This window comes from Mus pahari, chromosome 19 (assembly GCF_900095145.1).
Source record: "Mus pahari chromosome 19, PAHARI_EIJ_v1.1, whole genome shotgun sequence".
NCBI classification, from domain to species: Eukaryota; Metazoa; Chordata; class Mammalia; order Rodentia; family Muridae; genus Mus; species Mus pahari.
This window is the reverse complement of record NC_034608.1, coordinates 20,249,898-20,269,733: the sequence shown is the minus strand read 5'-3', so window position 1 is coordinate 20,269,733 and position 19,836 is coordinate 20,249,898. Positions and strand designations below refer to the sequence as shown.

General features: G+C 52.5%; 1 protein-coding gene across 1 annotated transcript in view; it reads left to right on the top strand.

The window, feature by feature from the left end:
- Positions 1-1,624: 1,624 nt before the first annotated feature.
- The window catches only part of LOC110337105 (CD177 antigen), a 19,133-nt gene continuing 921 nt past the window's right edge, over positions 1,625-19,836 (top strand). The window contains exons 1-16 of the mRNA XM_021219861.1: positions 1,625-1,676; positions 1,769-1,912; positions 2,130-2,315; positions 3,488-3,610; positions 3,871-3,987; positions 5,115-5,255; positions 5,506-5,691; positions 7,280-7,396; positions 11,430-11,555; positions 13,667-13,801; positions 13,878-14,063; positions 15,169-15,288; positions 15,440-15,559; positions 18,113-18,253; positions 19,143-19,328; positions 19,430-19,561. Of these exons, the coding sequence (XP_021075520.1) occupies positions 1,625-1,676; positions 1,769-1,912; positions 2,130-2,315; positions 3,488-3,610; positions 3,871-3,987; positions 5,115-5,255; positions 5,506-5,691; positions 7,280-7,396; positions 11,430-11,555; positions 13,667-13,801; positions 13,878-14,063; positions 15,169-15,288; positions 15,440-15,559; positions 18,113-18,253; positions 19,143-19,328; positions 19,430-19,561 (2,212 nt within the window). The remainder of the gene's footprint in view (positions 1,677-1,768; positions 1,913-2,129; positions 2,316-3,487; positions 3,611-3,870; positions 3,988-5,114; positions 5,256-5,505; positions 5,692-7,279; positions 7,397-11,429; positions 11,556-13,666; positions 13,802-13,877; positions 14,064-15,168; positions 15,289-15,439; positions 15,560-18,112; positions 18,254-19,142; positions 19,329-19,429; positions 19,562-19,836) is intronic.

Genomic DNA, 19,836 nt, shown 5'->3' with positions numbered 1-19,836 from the left:
TTTTTTTTTTTTCCATTTTATGTGTATCAGTGTTTTGCCTTCGGGTATGCATTACACCACACGCACACCCATGCCCTGGGGCTGGAGTTATGCGTGATTGTGAGTCTCGATGTGGGTGCTGGGTACTGAACCTGAAGTTTCCACCCAAGTAGCCAGTGTTCTTTACCCCGAGCTGTCACCTCTCCAGCCCCCCACCCCCAAGAATTATGTTACTTCTCCCTAGGTAATCACCCACAACCACTACCTTCTTCAACTCCGTCCCAGATGGGAGGGAAGTAAAGATTGCAGGACCTACCTTGTTCTGTGAGGACAAACAGAACAGCCTGGGAGGTAGAGAACAAACAGAAAAGCAGTGTAGGAAGATCAGAAAAGGCAAGGGGAACCAGATCGCCAGGGAGGCCAGGAAGGGCTGAGGTACACTTCACAATATCCGCAGAGGTGGTTGAGCCATTTCTCCACCTGGCTAGAAGGTAGCTAAGTAGCCCTGAGATGAAGAAATGGGAGGATTCTTGTAGTACTCGGAAACAGGTGCCACACCAGGCAGCTAAAGAGGAAAGAGCCACAGGGTTACCAGGAATCAGGACATCCCTGGCTCTTATTGTGGAAGGAGCTGAGTCTGAGAGAGGAGGCTGGATCTGGACTTCTGAGTCTGAGGAAGGAGGCAAGGTTGCCGCCTGGAGCTACGGGTCTGAGGGAGGAAGACTAGGGTCTGTACTCCTCAATTTGAGGGAGGACGTTTGGGGGTCTAAATCCCTAGGGCTGAGGGAAAGGAGATCGGGGCCTAGACTCCCAGCTCTGAGGGAGATTGTTGGGGTCTGGACCCTTGGGTTAGTAGTGTTGTAGCTTGTCCAAAGACCCTCACTCACATAAAAACCATAGAGTCTGCCATCGTTGCAAAACACATGAGGATTTTATTTATCCAACATGTTGGGGAAGCCCCTCTCAGCATGAAGACTGGAGGAGAGACCCAGAACAAAGAAAGAACACACTTTTTATACCTTTGTAAGGGCCAGATACAGGCACCAGGGTAGTTTGGCTTATTTTAATTGGTGTAGCCAATAACCTTTTTAGACATTGGTTGGTCTGTGTAGGGTGACTCTCATTTTGTCTGTCCTTGAGGTTCTTAGTGTGAGGCGGGGCAGGGGAATTGTTAATTTTGTTTTGGAAGCTTAGTAATTTTGACTGTTAAAACTATGTTTCTATATGTGTTTAGTCAGCCAGCTTCTTTATCTGGCTCCGTACTTTGCCTGCTAGCACAGTTTGGAAAGCCCTTTGGAAGGGGGAAGGTACTGGGTGGTCTTGAATTTATTTTGGATATTACAGTAGCAAGGAGGCTGAGACCAGGCCCTTCAAGCCTGAGGGAAGAGCATCTACCCCTGGGTCAGGTGATGAAGGCTGGAGTTTGTACTCCTGCATCCGAGGAACAATGGGAATGGTTATGTACTTTTCGGGGGGAGGAGGGGAAGTACTATGCAAACAGCCTAATCTTTCATACAGTAGATTAAGGGTGGAGCCTGCCCCCCTCCCCCATTTCCTGGGCTGCCTTGGGTAATACAGTGTATAAAAAGGGTTGCATTTCCTGCTTGAAAAGCACTGGAGAAATTTCCAGCCACAGACTGGAGTCATGAATGCTATACCATTGCTGGCCCTCCTGGGGGTCACGACCTTGCTACCCTGTGCGTAAGAAAGCCAGCCCAGGAAGTGGGTATCTGTTCCAGGGAGTGGCATAAGGTAACCAGCAGAATTGAAGCTGTTCATCCCATCTCAGGTGTCCCAGCTCTGACCTGCCAGAGAAGCACAATACAGACTGTGAGGAGTGTGGCAGAGCTGCCCCTCAACTGGTGGGGAGCGGATGAGAAAACTTGCGAGGTCGGCGAGGGTTGCCAAGACTTGGTAATGCTCCTGTACAATGGTAAGAACAACCTCCCTGCAAAGCAAAGACCTGCTCCACTGCCCTCAGGCCTCCTGCATCTGTGGGAGGAACTCTTCCTTAGCCGCAGGAGCAACCCGCCCATGCCCAGTCCCCTCTTCTCTAGTATCTCACCTACGTCAGGGTGCCCAGCCTCTCTCCAGGACCCTGACATTCCAATCCTCTGCCTTCAGTTACCTGCCTTCCCTTCTCCATCCAGGACCCCAGATCAGCTTGGTGATCATCAAGGGCTGCACTAAGGTTGAGGACCAAGAGCCACGGGTGACCTGGCTCAGGACAGGGCCCGGGCTCTCTGTGGTCTCCTACACCCGTGTGTGTCGCCACGGTGACCTCTGCAACGATGCAAACAGCACTAAGATACTTGAGGACCCACCTACACCCACAGGTGCCTCGAGGAGGAAGAGTGGCGGGAGAGGAGGGGAGGGGAAGGGAGGGTTGGAGAGAGATTGTCATAGGAAGGGGAGGGAGGCCGTGAGTTAGAAGTGACCACACGGGGTTATTCTTTTACAGACATGGAGCTCCCTGGCTCTATCCCACCCTTGACTGTAACTTTGTCCTTCTCTCCTCTTCCAATTCACTCAGCCTCCTTCTCTTCTCACCCACTCCTCCCTACCTCCTGCCTCAGAACACTTCTGCCAGCACTTTACAACAGTGTTGGAGCCATGAGCTGGCCATAGTTTCTGATGTCAAACCCGGGCCCACCCCAGCTCTTCCCGCACAGCCCTTTCTTCCATGTGCCTGGGACCCATTCCGTGGCGACTCTCACAAAGGGCTTTCTGTGTTTCCTTTACATAAGGGGCATTACCCTCCAACTTTGTTGTTTGGTTGGATTTTATATGAGGATGTGGGTGTACCCGTGTTTCTGTGTGTGTGTGTGTGTGTGTGTGTGTGTGTGTGTGTGTGTGTCTGTGTGTCTGTGTGTGAATATGTGTAGGAGACAGAGGCCTCAGAAACCATCCAGTTAATGTCTTTGAAACAAAGTTTCTCAATGGAACCTGGGGCTAGCTCACAGATTAGGTGAGGCTGGCTGACCAGCAAGCCTCAGGAATCCACTTGCCTCTGCCTCTGCCTCAGGATTATCAGTGGGCGAATGTACCTACCTTCATACATGGGTGCTGGAAAGTTGAAACAGGTCCTCATGTTTCCAAGGAATGTCCCCTCAGCCCTGGCCTGGAACGTCTCACTGCCTTTACTGTTGTTGGGGTGACGGTGGGCTGGAAGGACTTGCTCAATCAATGTTTATTTTCTTTCACTGTTTTGCAGAAGCTGTGGGTGAAACTATGGGTTCATTCTAGGGCACCCTCCTTCCCTTGGCCTAGTTTCGACTATGCTTATCTCAAAAGCCCCTTCTCCATCCATGCCTTCCTCAGCCCCAGAGTCTCTGCTGCTCTCCCCACGACCTCTGACATGGATCCCTCCCAACTAGATCACAGCCTGATTTCCCCTGATACAGCTGGACCTGTATGAGGGGAGCCCCAGGAGGGCACAGTGGGGAAGAAATGTCTGAACCAAGCCAAGGGCCTTCCCACTGCCCCTCACTGAATCGGTCGCCTCCAGTTCCAGGGTCCCTGCGATGCCCACTCTGCCTTTCTAACGATGACAGCTGTGAGAATGCACCAGAGCAGGTCTGCCCTATGGGAAGCACACACTGCTACGATGGAGTCCTCAGGCTCAGGGGAGGTAAGCCTGGACACAGGGACCCTGCGAGAGTGAACCGGAGATAGATGATTGACATATGAGTGTCTTGGAGAACAAGGGTAAACTGAGGTTGGGTGTGGAACCTACAGGAAATTAGGGCTTGCCTCTTGCAGCTAGATTTGCCTGAGACTTGGATAGTTCTAAGTCATCTCTCTCTCTCTCTCTCTCTCTCTCCCTCTCCCTCTCCCTCTCCCTCTCTCTCTCCCTCTCCCACTTCCCCTCCTCTTTTCTCCCTTTCTTAGAAGGCATTAGGACCAATCTCAAGGTGCAGGGCTGCATGGCCCAGCCAGACTGCAACCTGCTTAACGGCACCAAGACGATTGGGACCTTGTATATGAGCGAAAACTGTGATCTTATAGGTGAGTCAAACCAGGGCCGATCCTTGAGACAAAATGATCCCTGTAAAGCAATGAGCACTTAAAGCTGCCGACTGAGGCCAGACATCCCCCCCCAAAAAATCCAGATGCTTATCACTCACTGTAAGTGGGGGTGGGGGGGAACTGACTCTTTGGGGTGACTGGAGGGTTGGAGAGTGTGTCTGCAAGAGATGTGCAGCTGAGAGAAGAAGGGGATGGGATCACCATCAGGACGAAAGGAGCAGGTGTCTCGGCTAACATTGAACCAGATCTAGGTTCTCTAAGTCTGGGCCAGAGGAGAAAGGCTGAGGAAATTCCGAATCACCTGCTGGCACTTCTGTGAGGGTAACGAGTTACTTCGCAGCGTGGACTAGGGAAGCATAGGTCTCCTGGAAGAGCTTTGTTTTAATGGGTGTGTGTGTGGTGCATATGTGGGGGGGTACATGTGTGTGTCTGTATGTTCATGTGCACATATGTGTGGAGGTCAGAGGGCAACCTTAGGCATCATTCTCAGGAACACCACCTACTTCCTTTGAGGTGTGGTCTTTCAAGGTCTGGAACTTGGAATTGGGCTAGACTTGCTGGTCAGTGAGACCCAAGAATCTACCTGGGTCTGTGTCCCTAGCATGAGGATAAAAGGCAGGTGCCATAAACACAGCTTTCTGAGGAGGTTTTTTTTTTTTTTTTAAATGTGTGAAGTTTCCCAGAGAGGCCAGAAAAGAATGCCCTGGAGCAGGTGCTATAGGTGGCCGTGAGCTGTCTATTGTGGGTGCTGGGATCCAAACTCAGGTCCTCCGCAAGCGGAGCCAGCTGTCCAGCCCCGACACGCACTCAGTCTTCCCGTGCTGGACATGGACTTCGGCCCTATTGCTTGCCTAGCACGCACTTCACCAGTGGAACCACATCTTCCCAGCTTGGTGGGGATCTTTACCCAACTTGACGGAAAAGCTTGGAGGATGCAGGCTGGATGCCACGTACACCAAGGAGTCCAGCTTTGGGGAGCATCAGAGATGGTCCACACGACGGACCAACCTGTTAGTGCTTATGATGCATTGTGACCCACCAGGAAGGAGTTTCCCGGGGCCTGGAGCTGGGGAAACTGCTAAGGTGAATTTGATCTCCCTACCCAGGTCCACAGGCTCTGGATTGCAACAGTGGGAGCTTGGACACTGTGAGGAACATATCAGATCTGCACCTGAGTTGGACGACTGGCTGGAAAACCTGTGAGGCTGGCGAGGGGTGTTCTGAAACAGTGATGCTCATACACAATGGTGAGAAGAAACTCCACTCTTCTCACTAGGCCCTCCCCAAACATCCTGGGATGGACCCCGTAGCTCACCCCCCCAAGGCCCTGGTATCATGAGCAGGTGCATCCTCTCCTGTCAGTTCTGCCTGGTCAGTTGCATCTTCTCCCGTCCCGTCCCGGTCAGTTCCTAGCAGGGAAGGAAAGCACCTCCCACTAGGCTGTGGGAGGTCTTGGGAGGTCAGTCTGTACTTCAATCAGCTCCTCTCTCTTGCCAGGACATGAATTGCACCTGGTTCTCACTAAGGGATGTACTAGGGAAATGAACAAAAAGGCTCAGCTCACCAGGCATAGAACAGGCCCAGGGATCTCCATCGTCTCCTACGTGCACGTGTGCCGCGACAGGGACTTCTGTAATGATCTGTCTACAACAGACACTCTTTGGACCACACCCCCTGACACAGGTACCAGGGGAGGCAAATCCCTGGAGAAGGGAAAGGGGCTGTCTGAAGGAAATACCGGGCTGTGAGGTAAAAGTAAAAACACAGGGTCTATTTATTTTATTGTAATTTTTTATTTTTGATGGTACTGAAGATAGAATACAGGGCCTTGTAATATTCTAGGTTAACTGATCTCTACCACTGAGCCACGCCCCCAGCCCCTCACTGGGGGATCCTAGGCAGGGGCTCTACCACTGAGCCACGCCCCCAGCCCCTCACTGGGGGATTCTAGGCAGGGGCTCTACCACTGAGCCACGCCCCTAGCCCTTCACTGGGGGATTCTAGGCAAACGCCACTGAGTAACATCCCCACCCTTGAGGCTGTTTAAAATCACCACCACCGACTCCACTAGCTGGCATCTGTTAGCTCCCTCCATCTTGACCTTCAGTACTTGCACATCCTTCAGGTCCCTCCCTGGTCCCTCACTGTGAACTCTTCTGTGGTTCCTTCCTGTATACTCCCCACTATGCTGGTCTTGTCTTTATGCACCTTATTAATACCCTTGGCCTCTTCCCCCAACAATTTTGGAATAGGAGACTGAGTCTGTTTCCTGATGCTGAGCCATCTCAGAGAGGCCATGCTCCCACCCTGCTCTACCTCAGCGAGGCTGTGCTCCCACCTTGCTACACCTCAGAGAGGCTGTGCCCACCCTGCTCCACCTCAGAGAGGCTGTACTCCCACCCTGCTCCACCTCAGAGAGACCGTGCTCCCACCTTGCTCCACCTCAGAGAGACCGTGCTCCCACCCTGCTGCACCTCAGAGAGACCGTGCTCCCACCCTGCTCTTTCTACCTTCTCTGAGGCTGATTTGGATCCCTGATGTCACATTTAGTGTGTTTTGCGTTTCTCCTTCCTACTGAATATTAGTCTAGAATATTCCCTTCTCGTTGCTTGGCATTAGAAATAGCTCAAGACAATTCTTTGCATCTCTCTATTCTGAAGTAGCTTAAGAACAAAACAGCTGTCTTTCCCTTAGTTATTTCATAGAAGTTGGGAGTCAATGGGGTGGGGGTGGGGGTGGGGTGGGGTGAAGAGATGGCTCAGTAGTTAAGAAAGGACCCAAGTTTAGTTCCCAGCACCCCCCCTGGGGTGGCTCACATCTTCCTGTAACTCTAGTCCCAAAGAACATGAAGTGTGGGTGCCTATACACACATGCAAATCAGTCTCCCCCTACACACAAATACACATAACCAAAAAAACAAAAACAAAAAACGAAACAAACAAACAAAAACAACAAATCAATCTTACCCCATTCTTCCTTGTTTAGGTTCACATCTTTGTGCGGTTCATAAATCTCCTCCCAGACCTCACCTGGGAAATAGTACTCTGGTGCTCTGCCCCCCACCCCACCCCCCACCCCCGGTCTCCCTGGCCTTCTCTCTGCCTTTGTTCCCCTATGAGGCTACAGCTCAAATTCCCTGTATCTGGGCCTATACAGAGAGACTGCACAAAGAGACTGAGGCATACTGGGGGGGATGAGTTGGGGCATGGGGGGTTCTCTGAACCAAATCCAGAAACTTCCCACTGTCCCTCACTGCTTCTGCTGCTTCCAGTGCTAGGGACCCAGCGCTGCCTACACTGCCTTTCAACCCGCAGCTGTGAGAGTGCATCGGAGCAGCTCTGCCCTGCAGGCACACACTGCTACAGTGGAGTTCTCAAGCTCCGGGGAGGTAAGCCCAGACTTGTTGACCTGGATGTGTGGATGAAGAAAACTGCAAGTTGAGATCTGGTGTCTGGGAAGTGACAGTAAACTGAGGCAGGACATAAAACCCAGCAGGGAGTGGGCTAGCCTCCTGCAGCTGGGCTTGCTTCTTGCTTGACTTGAGTGTCTTTGTGTCTCCCAATCTCCTCCTTTCCTAGGGGCCATTGCCACCAATTTGAGAGTGCAGGGCTGCACATCACAGCCAGGCTGTGAGCTGCTCAGTGGCACCAAGGCAATCGGATCCGTAACTGTGCGTGAGGACTGCAGTTCCCAGTCAGGTGAGTTTCTCACGGCCTGGGCCAAGGTGATCCTATGGGGCGTGGGACACCCCGAACCATCCATCACGCCTAGCCAACCCAGACATTTAAAGGAGCGACACTCACTCAGATGGGTGCAAGCCAGTGAGGAGATTCTCCGGGGAGGCTATGGCAGCAACACTGAAAGGTGTCAGGGTAAAGGGAGCCTGGGAGAAGCCAGGAGACAAAAGCCTTGTGGGGAGTATGAGCTAACTCTGGAACAATTGGGCTGTGCTTGTGGAGAGATAGGAACAGTGGGGAAGTGTCGACCCTCCCGCCAGCAGGAAAGACGCCAGACAACAGGATTCTTCTGCACACTGCACACGTTTATTGGGAGCTTGGTTGCCGAGGCGAAAAGACCTGGAGCCCGAAAACTGGTGCTGCTTATATATGCTTAGGATAGGCGTGGAGCCTCCTGATTGGATATGCCATCAGAACCTCATTAACATGCTCCGGGGTGAGCAGTGACTCAGCGGATACCCGAATGCACATGCGCACATTGCTTGTTTATTAAGAAAGCATGCAGGAAGTCGGCGCCATCTTGTAATGGCGAATTACCTGGCTTCCCACAGGGAAGGGCCAGGTACACCATCTGGAGTGCTTGGTTGTCCTCAGTCTACACACGGGACCAGGCAGGCGTCCCCCCTGGGTCTCACAGTGCCTTTTGATCGTCTCCAGTCCCTCCATCACTGTCTCCCATCCTCAGCTATGATACCCAGCAGCCTCGCTCCATAGGAAAGAAAACCAGGGAATAGAATCAAGAGTGCTCTAAGGCTATGACAGGGAATGCAAGAGTTAAGTGGGGGGCTTTGAGAGTGTCCCTACTTGGGCACTCACACAGAGCCACCGTGGCACTCACTTGGTGGACTGAGGTGGCTGTTGAGATTCTTACAAGGGTAGCAAGGGAAGGGAAGCTATCATGGGGACGGAAAATGGAATAGGAGTCGTATCTTCCCTAGGTGCATGGTTTTACCTGGCTGTGTCTCAATTTCCTAATGTCTGTCATCTGAACCCTTAGAGCATCAGAGAGAGTGTGTAAAGGACGATGGGGTGATGGCTCAGCAGGGAAAGTATTTGCCACACAGCATCCAGAGTTTGAAACCCCATCACTCATGTACACACACACACCTACACACACACCTGCACACACACATGAATGCTCACATACCTGCACACAGACACACTCCTGTACACACATACCTACACACACACACCTGCACACACACATGAATGCTCACATACCTGCACACACACACTCCTGCACACACATACCTATACACACACACCTGCACACACACACACACACACACACACACATGAATGATCACATACCTGCATACACACTCCTGCACACAAATACCTGTACACACCTACACACACACACACACCTACACACACACACACACACACACACACACACACACACACACATGACCACGCTGCGCAAGTGGAGGTCAGAGGAGTGAGTTCTGGGGATCGAACTCACGTGGGCAAGCTTGTCAATATGTATCATAATCCCTTGTGCCATGTCTCGGTCTTGTTTGAATTTTAATGTTTGCCCACATCATCGTAGGTTGAGTTGAGTTGGGTGTCACCTCTTCACGTAGCATGGAGGCTAGCCGGTGAGAATTGAGCTGGAAGATCTTCTAATATAGGTTTGCTCCTCCTATCCCAGGCATTCAGGCACTAGAATGCAGGAGTGGGCATGCAGATGGCCTATGGAAAGTGTCGTCGCTGCCCCTGGACTGGACGACCACCTGGGAGACCTGCAATATCGGTGAAGGGTGCCAGGAAACTGTCTTGCTCATACAGAATGGTGAGAAGAGAGCCTCTGTTTGAGACCTGCCCCTCCTGTCCAGGCTCCACCCCCACTTCCCCGCCCCAGTTCTGCCTGGAATTCCTGAAGCCACACCCCAGGGCAAAGACTCACATCCTTCCAGCACCCAGGCCCCACCCACCATTCACCACCAGCAGCCCACCCCACTCCCTGAGGCATAACATCCCATCAGGCACCTCATCCCCATCCTCCCAGTCTCACTCTCTCCTTCCAGGACCTGAGGTAAACCTGGTGCTCACCAAAGGCTGCACAGCGAATGGAGACCACGAGCCCCGAATCACCCAGCACAGGCTAGACCCCAGCTTCTCCATGGTGTCTTATACCCATGTGTGCCGCCGCTGGGACTTCTGCAATGACTTGTCCTCCACTCATCCTCTCTGGGTCCCACCACCTGTCAAAGGTGCTAGAGGGAGGTGGGGCCACACGAGTTGGAGAAGGGGTGGCAGAATGAAGGCCTGAGCTGTGGTTCTAAAGAGAGCACAAAGGGCTATTCACTTACAAGCTGTTCCTTGTTGACTCACAGGCTCTGTCCCACCCTGGACTTCTTACCTCTCAAACTCCATCTGTTCGTTTCTCTTCCCATATGCCCTGTATTCCACATGTCTAAACTCCCTAGACCCCTTGTCTCATAGTCATGGAGCAGTGAGCTGGGTGGCTTTTCCCTTGTGTGGGAGCATGTGTGTGAGTGTGTGTGTGTGTGTGTGTGTATGTATGCTCGTATGCGAGTGCTTGTATGTGAGCACTCATGTGTATATGTGTGTGTGTGTGCGTGCACAACTACATACATGCAGTTGTGTGAAAGCTAAACACGCATGCAATTGTATGGAAGCCAAAGGACAACTTTAGGTGACATTCCTCAGACAACATACACATTATTTTTGGAGACAGGGTCTTTCATTGGCCTTGAGCTCACCTAGACGGGCTGGCCAGTGAGTCCCAGGGACCAACCTACCTCTGCTTTCCCAGCTCTGGCACTGTGAGAATGGGCTATCCCATGAGCCTTTGAAGGGGTTGGGGCGGAGCTCTACAGCAAGCAGTTTGCCCACAGAACTCCTTCCCAGCCCATGGGGTGGTTTTTCTGATGCTAAGTCACCAGAGACTCTGGCCATAGCCTGACCCTGCTCATCCTGAGTAGCCCTTTTCTCTATGCTTGGGGTTGTTCAGGCATGCCTCCTTTGGATTTGTCATATCTCTTCTTGCTAAGGGTTACTGGCCTATAACTTCCCACTGTTTTTACCTGGTAATTGTTAAGCAGAGTGTGAGGAATACTTCTCTGGAATATTGGCACCTTGTCCTCCTTGACCATTTAATAGACTTTGAAGTCACTGGTACCTTCCAGAGCTCGCCCTCCTATCCTTGGCCAAGTCCAGATGTCTCTCCAGTCACACAGAAAAGAAACAACTGGTCAGCAGGCTCTGGCTCTCAACCCAGAGGGCCCGGCAGGTCTTTCTTGCCTTCAGGCACAGTGCCCGCTTAAGACACAGTATTCTTGTCCTTGAGCCCTCACGAGATCCAGGGAGCACGAAGTAACTTCATTCTTAGGACCACCGAGGCCCTCCCACATCCCCTCACTGTGTCTGTCATCTCCCAGGCCCGGGGAACCTGAGCTGCCCATTCTGCCTTTCTAAAGATAGCTGTCCTCAGAATGCACCGGAGCAGGTCTGCCCTGCAGGCAGCACACACTGCTACAGTGGAGTCCTCAGACTCAGGGGAGGTAAGCCTGGACACGGGGACCCTGGGGGATTGAACATGGTGAACTTCAAGCTGGGTGGAGCCAGCCTCCCAGAGTTGGGCGAGCCTCTGAGGCTCCCATGGTCTGTGTGTGCATGCGCGAGCATCTCTGTCTCTCCGCTCTCCTCCTATCTTAGGAGTGATCATCTCTGATCTGAAGGTACAGGGATGCACATCGCGGTCCCAGCCAGGATGCAACCTGCTCAATGGCACCCAGACAATCGGATCTGTGACTGTGCGTGAGGACTGCAATCTTCAGTTAGGTGAGTTGAATGTGGGAAAATAAGGCCAAGCCCTCTACTGCAGTCTCCTAACAAAAGGAAACCATCAACACAGGCTACCCATGGTGGCCATGTAAACTAGCGTCACTCACTCCAGTGTGTGCCCTTGAGACTCTCCAGAGGCTGCAAGGTTGAGGGCCAAGGAGAGGCTGTGGCCCAGGGGACAAGAAGCCATTGAGAGATGCTTTAAGTGACTGGACCAGTGACTGATGAGGTGGCTTAGTGGGCATAACCCCTACTGACCTAAGTTCTACCCCTGAAACTCACACGGTTGAAGGAGAGAATCCACCCCAAGCTGTCCTCTGAGCCTCACCTGTATGCTGTGATGAGCACACGCCCATAGAGTAAATAAATGTAATTTAGAAACAAAAAACAAAACCATGATCCTGGCCCCGGGTGAGCCTGTCTATGTGGGAGATGAGGGGTGAGTGGGAAGAATGCTGGGGTGCAAGGTGGTCTTGCTGCCCAGGATTCCATGCCAGTGCCGGTGCAGCGACACTGGCAGCGTTAGTTCTCTCGGCAGGTGCTTCTCTCTGATTGCATTCTTTTGTAATCTGTCTTTACCATATATTCATTGGATGGGGCAACGGGTTGCATAAGGGCATTTCCTTGTCTCATGCCCTTTCCTTCCTGTCCCCTCTTTCCTCTTTTGAAGTCATTTCTTCCCAAAGAGTCCCCTTTCTTCCTTCAAGTCATACGTATTTATGCATGTGCATGTGTGTATGTATGTATGTGTTCTAACATATGAGAGGACATATGAAATGTTTGTCTTTCTGTGTCCAGCCTATTTTATTTGATGTAATGATCCTGCATTTGCTTGCTTGTTTGTTGTTGTTGTTTTGTTTTGCAAATGACATTTCTTTCTCATTCTTTTAAGTTTAGCAACATATTTCATTACTACTAATGTAATGAATTCTTATATATCTGCAAGTGTGACGTGTGTTGGTATATGCATACTAGGCTAGCTAGCCCCCACTCCCAACATTCACCATCTCCACTGCCAAATGCTGGGTTTTATGGGATACTACGGATTTGAACTCAGGTCCTCTAACTTTTAGAGTAAGCACTCATGCATGCCTGAAGCCTCGGGCTCCATCCCCAGCACAAAGTAAACCCACAATGGTGGCACCCATTCTGCCATGCCTGCCATCCCTGCTTTCGAGAGTTAGAGGCAGGGGGCTCAGAAGTTCAAGGTTATCCCTGGCTATTCAGCAAGTCTGAGACTAGCCTGTCTCGGAGGAAAACAATTCCATGGTATGTGTATGCCACCCACATTCCCACAAGCTTGACTTTGGGTGACCTTGGGTCTCTGCCTTCTATTTGACAAACTCCCGTTCTCTCCTCCATCCTTGGGCATCCTCACCCACAGGACTGTGCAACCCCAGTGGCCTTGCTTCATAGAAATGAAAATCAGAGAGAACCAAGGGTCCTTTAGGTACATGCAGAAGGCACAAGGGCTAAGAGGGAACTCTAGAGCGCCCCCACGATGCGTCCAAGTGCATTGCCTGTTGCACACAGGTCGGAGCAGAGTACTGTGGCCTGCCTCCGTAATGATCTGTTTTGTTTTGTTTTGTTTGGTTTGGTTTGGTTTTTAGAGACAGGGCTTTTCTGTGTAGCCTTAGCTGACTTGGAACTCACTCTGTAGACCAGGCTGGCCTCGAACTCAGAAATCTGCCTGCCTCTGCCTCCCGAGTGCTGGGATTAAAGGCGTGCGCCACCACGCCCGGCTCTCTGTAATGATCTGTAATGTCAGTAAGATAACGGGGAGCCAAGGCAGGGAAGGAAGATCCAGTAGGGATCCTGGCTCACCAGGTCTTCTCAGACTCTGCCTCAGTTTCCTCTTCTGCCTGTGTCTCTCTAACTTTACACCCGCTCAGGGGACTGAGCAAGTTCAACCAGCAGTAATCTCCGTGTCGGCTCATTTTTTCCCTACAGCTAGACCCCGAGACTCAAGGGCATGGGCTGGATGTGTCTGGCACCAAGGCTCCCTGTCTTGCGCAGCATGAGAGAAGAGCCTGGCAGGGTCCCCTTGCTGCTGCCTGTGAATGATGTCCCTTACTGAGAGGGATTTTCTCTCGTCTTTCTCACTGCAGATGCTCTGAAATGCCAGCATGGGATGCTGGAGACCGTGCAGGATATATCGAAGCTGCCTCTCCAGTGGACGGCTGGCCAGAAAACCTGTAATGTGGGGGAAGGCTGCCAAGACACACTGATGATGATAGAGAACGGTAGGAAGCCCCTCTGTGCAGAGGCACGCCCCTTGTACTTGGCCCCACCCGAGCCTGACCCCTTCTCTCTGCCCAGGAGCGCAGGTGAACTTGGTTCTCAAGAAAGGCTGCACTGCTGCAAAGGACCAAGCGGCAGAAGTCACGGAGCACAGAACTGGACCGGGGCTGTCTGTCACCTCCTACACCCGAGTGTGCCGTGAAAAAGACTTCTGCAATGACCTGTCTACCACAGCCCCTCTCTGGGCTCCACCTCCAGTGACAGGTGCCTGAGGGCATTAGAAGGAAGTATTAGAAGTTTCTGAGGGAGAAAGGGAGGGAGGTTCCAGTTGAAGACTGTAGGGGCAAGAAATCTATTTACACTATCCCTTCCTGGACTGCAGTCAGCCAGCTCACCCCCCTCCATTTTTTTTTAAAGATCTTTTTTAGTTGTGTTAGAGTGTGAGTGTGCATGTACGTGCATGCATGTGTAGATACCTGCAGAGGCCAGGAGAGAACATTGGATCCCCTGGAGGTGGGGTTATAGGTCGTTGTGAGCCTCCCGTCGTGGATGCTAACAGTCAAACTTGAGTCCTCTGTAAGAGCATTTTCCATTCTTAACTGCTGAGCCATCTCTTGATCTCCCCAGATCACCTTTTTATGTCTCTTCACTTACCGTAGTTAACCATGAGTCAGGGTTGCCTGTGTGCACCACCGAGTGTGCACAGCCTTTGTGAGTCCAGTTTGTTCCCCAACACATGGGCAACCTAGGGGTTACACTCAGGCCATTTGACTTGGTGGCAGGCATGTCACCTGCTAAGCCATCTCTGTGACCGTCTGGGTAGGTTTTCTAAGGAAGCCCCAGTCTCACACTCTGGCCCTGCCCAAGCCTGGTTTCCAGCCTCTTTTCCCTTTTGCCATATGGCTGCATTTGCTTCATTCACATCTCATCCAAGAATGTTGCATTTCTTCTGCCTCCTGGGTGCTGGGCTGGAACTCTCCACTCTCCTTGTCTGCTGTTAAGCTGTCAGGCTTCGTGTTTCTGTGTTCTCTGGAGTAATTGGGAATACGGGTATTTTCCTCAACCATTCAGCAAAAGTTGTGTGTAAAGCTTCCTGGCCTGCCTTGGCCCTTCCTCCCCTGACTTATCTATGTTGAGCCTCAGAGATCCCCACATGCTCTTCCTGCACTGTAGGGTCTCTGCAGGCCTCCCAGTCCTCTTGCTCACCTGCTACCACAGCCCCAGTGTCCTGTATCTGGGCCTGTATGAGAGGAGCCCTGGAAAGCTCCTTAGAGAGACTGAAGCATGTTGGGGAACTAGAGGACTGCCTGAATGCTAACCCAGAGCTTCCAGCTGTCCTTCACGGTGTCTGGTGTCTGTTGCTTCCCAGCCCCAGGGACCACACGCTGCCCCCTCTGCTTTTCTGAACAAGCCTGTGAGAATGCACCAGAGCAGGTCTGCCCTGCAGGCAGCACACACTGCTACAGTGGAGTCCTCAGCCTCAGGGGAGGTAAGCCTGGACACGGGGACACTGGGGGATTGAACATGGTGAGCCTGAAGGAGTGTGGAGCCAGCCTCCCAGAGCTGGGCGAGCCTCTGAGGCTCGCGTGGTCTCTGTGGTGTGCAAGCATCTCTGTTTCTCTGCTCTCCTCCTATCCTAGAAGGGATCATCTCTGATCTGAAGGTGCAGGGATGTATGTCCCAACCAGGATGCAACCTGCTCAATGGCACCCAAACAATCGGACCCATGGCTGTGAGTGAGGATTGCAGTCCTCTGTCAGGTGAGCTGCATGTGGGAGAAATTAGGTCACACATGCACGGCAACCTCAAGGCAAAATGATCCTCACCAGGTGTGGGACACCCACAGTTGTCAACTGAGGCCGGGCCACCCCTGTCCTTTAAATGAGTATCAATCACTCAGCCATGCACAAGAGAAGTGATGCCCCACGGAGCCTGGGAGGTGGGGGGCAAAGAGAGGGAGGAAAGGGGAAAGGCAGGGAGCGCGGCCCAAGATGGGGAGGCAGGAGTCCATTGAGGGGAACTTTAGATAATTTTGAGAAGAGCAGGACTGCTCAACCTGGCACATGAGAGGTTGTACGAATGAGGGAGGACAGTTGGAGGGCAACAGGGTCACTTCGAGACTGGCACCTGGCAGGGTTCATCCGGAACGTGGGCGTTTATTTCTGATTACATTTCCATGTACCCTGACCTTTGGTCAGCCCAGATCTTCCACTTTCTTTAGACGAATCCCCCATTCTCTCCACCACCTTCATTCATATTTATCCATGAGGCTGCCTGCTCCCCAGGAAAGAAAATCACAGGATGAAGAGTCTTGTCTCCTTGTGCACGTGTGCCATTAACTCTTAAAGCCCCGCAGAGAAAGGCTTACACACACCCCTAGCTAGAACAGAAGCTTAAGGGTATGGGCTGGAGTTCACCGGCCTTGTGTGGACAAGGAGTGAGTCAATCAGGTGCCCTGGGTGTGCATGCTGACATGAGGCCTCGCAGGACACTATGGTCCCCACAGACCCCTTGGGTGAGTAACACCCCATCTGTGCCTAATGGGCCTCCTGGACTGATGGGGGAGACTCAGCCTGCTCATTCTGTAACAGTACAGAAAAGGGGACCCAGAACCAACAGAGATGGATGCTGGTGTTAGAGGTTTATCTGGGAAGTGACTCGGTAGAAACGGCTTGCCAATGACAGGGGAGAGGGCTCTGTGGCTAAGAGAATTTTCTGTGCAAACATGAGGATCCGAACTCAGGTCCATAGCCTCCACCTAAAAAGCTGGGTATGGCCGCACACACACCTGTAACCTCAGTGCTGGTGGGAGGAGGAGACAGGAGGATCACGGCAGCTTGCTGGTTGCCACCTATCTCTAGGTCAACGAGAGACACTGTGTCAAGGGAAGGCCCAAGTTCAGNATCCTCAAACTAGATTGTGTGGTCAACCATGATGCTAAGGTGACAGCCAAGATTCTGAGTCCAGCTCTGCCACTTACTGCCTGGGTGACATTGGGCAGGCTCCTCAACACCTCCTGTCTCCTGCCCTCCCTTGAGAATGCTGTCACTAGCTGGAGGCTGTAGTTAGGGGGTGACACAGTTGAATCAACAGTGACTAGAGGAGCTGGCTATACAAACCCTGTGCTCCTGAGACAGAAGCCAGGCTGGACCACAGAGCAAGAGCCTGTCTCAGAAACACAAAATGTGAGGATGCAGGGGGCTCATCCTTGGAGATCCATCTCCATATCCAGGCANGGAGCAGTACTCAGTGCTCACTAGATACTGAGCACTTTTGTTTGGAATCTAGGACTTTTCAGTGTAAGGAAATACAGTATGTCAGGGAGATGACTTTGTTGGTAAAGGGTCTGCAATCCCAGGACTGGGGAAGACAGCTGGTCTTACTGATTACTGGGTCTGGCCAAAGGAGTGAGCGCTATTAGACTCTGCTTCTGCCTTTAGGACATCAGGCACCACCGAGAGCCGGCAAAGACAAGTTCTTCTCTATTGTAGGAAGTCAAACAACTCTTCTAGGCTACACTCAGTGAAACAGTAGCTCTCTCTATTCGGGAGTAACAAGGGCTCGATAAACTGTGGGGAGTGGGTAGGGGTATTCAAGGAAAGTGTCCATTATTGGTGGGAGCTGGGATGCTGGGAATGTTCGATTTGCATGAAGAAGGATTCCAGGTGCTTAACCCTGTAATTTGGCCATGAGGCTATGTGACTTCTAGGGCAGGCATTCAGGCCTGGACCAAAGGGGGGGGGGGAGAGACCCTTACTCCTGCCAGTCTCACGGTGAGATTTTCAGGGGTTTGGACATGTCTCAACCTCTTGCCCTAGCCCAGCTCCCTTGGTCACATGGCTTCCATGCCCCACAAGACCCTATCTCAAACAGGGAGATGAAGTCTGATGAAGGAAGACACTTGGCATTGACGCCTGAGGGCACACTTCTATGCAAAAGCTCCACCAAGCACCAATACAACACACCCAGACCTATATGGCTCCAGGCCTCCTTCCTCGTTATTGTAGTGAGAACATGAAACCAGATGGGGAGTAGAGAGTGCCTGGAGAGGAACCATCAGTAGAGAGGCAAGCCTTCCTCAAGAGGCGCTGAGAGGAGGTCCCTGAAGGGGTTCAGGCAGTAAGTGGATGAGGAGGACTGTAGGCCTGGAGGCTTTGAGTTCTCAGTCCCTCCTTAATGCAAGGCAGGGATGTCACAGCCAGGGCACCGGGAGTATTCTTCAGGATGTTATGTTCTCCCCTACCCCACAAACTGTGGGCACAGGCATGGTGTGCTCCCTGACTCTCATGAACCCTGGATTTTCCTCTCCACAGATACTCTGAGCTGTTACAGGGGGGTCATGTTTGAGCTTGGCAAGGACTTTGCCGAGGAAGCTGTCAAGTGGACAGCACCAGGGTCTCAGGTGTGCGCGCCTGATGAGATTTGTCAAGAGACGCTGCTGCTCATAGATGTAGGTACGTGGACTGAGCTGGAGGGTCGCACTCTGGCACTGGGCCAGGCCAGTGCCCAGTCCTGTCCAGCCTCCTCACACCTGAGATCTCCACCTGACTCCTCCCTCCGCACCTCCCCTTGCTGAGAGGTGGTATGTGGTAGCCCCATGCCCAGAGTTGAGAAGTGCTGGGATGCAGAATCCCTAGTGACCTGGACCCTTTGAAGGAGTGCTGGGCTGGGGGTGTGGTTCAATAGCACAAAGCCCTGATCTTGATCTCCAGCCTCGGGTAAACTGGGCGGTGCCTCTGATACCAGTGCTGGGAAGGAAGAGACACTTCCATTGAGATTCATTGCCGCCCTCAAGTGTATAGTGACTTCAAAACCAAGCTGGGCTATCTGAGACTGTCAAAGAGAAAGCAAGAGTGAGACAAAGATCAAGAGAAACAGAGAAAAGAAGGAAGGGAGGGAGGCAGAGGAGGGGGAAGAGGGAGAGGGGGAGGAGGGAGAGGGGGAGGGGAGGAGGGAGAGAGGATGCTGAGTGCCTGTGTCAGGTTCTGCTGAGCCTGAGTCCTCCTGCAGCTCTACAGGGAAGTGGGAAGGAGAGAGCAGCAGAGCCCAGGGAGCCAAGTGCGGTGTGAAGGGCAGAGTGTAGAGAGAAGCCCAGCAGGGGAGAAGAGATGCTGATCAGGGTGAGGCTGCAGCATGGTGCAGGGACTGTGTGTGGAGGGGCCTGGTAACAGGGTCTGCAAGGGGCAGGCAGAGGGAGCCAGGCTGGAGCTGGTCTGTGGAGGGTCCAGGATAGGATCTGTGCTAGTATCCCTGTGGATTGAAGTCTCCCTGTGATTGGGAGGGGCCTCCCAGTCCTTGTCTTTCTCCCCTTCTGATCCTGATGTTCACTGTCACACCCCACAGGACAACGATCAGCCCTCCTGTGGAGCAAAGGCTGCAGCAATCCTGGGGCACAGAACAATGTGGGTGTCTCCATATTCTCCCGGCACCCTGGGATGCTGGTAGCTTCCTATACCAGATTCTGTTCTTCCCGCCTGTGCAATGGAGCCGACAGCAGCAGAGTCCTTCTAAGCATCCTCTCTCGGCCAGGTATGGGATCCAGCGACCCGAGGGACCCAGACGCTTGGGAGTTTAGGCGGTGACTATTGTAAATGGGAGAATGCAACTCAACCCCTTCTCTCTGTCCTCAGATGTTCCTCCCCAGGGAGATGTGCAGTGCCCCATGTGTGTAGAGTTATTTGGAACCTGCAAGAGCACTAACTCTGTCCCCTGCCCTCGGGGTGCCACTCACTGTTATAAAGGTCATATTGCGCTACAGGGAGGTGCGTGCAGATGGTTGGACGGCTGTGCTAAAGGGCCTGGACTCCAGGATTTGAGAATGAGAGAGTTGTGCCCTAACTCCCAAGTCTGAGGGAGATGAGATGGGGCTGTCTCAGATGGAAGAGGCCTGAGTACTGGACCCCTGGGTCTGAGGGAGGAGGGCTGGGGCCTGGAGTCCTGGGTCTGAGGGAGGAGACTGGGGCCTGGACCTCTGGGTCTGAGGGAGGAGGTTGGGTCCTGGAGTCCTGGGTCTGAGGGAGGAGGCTGGGGCCTGGAG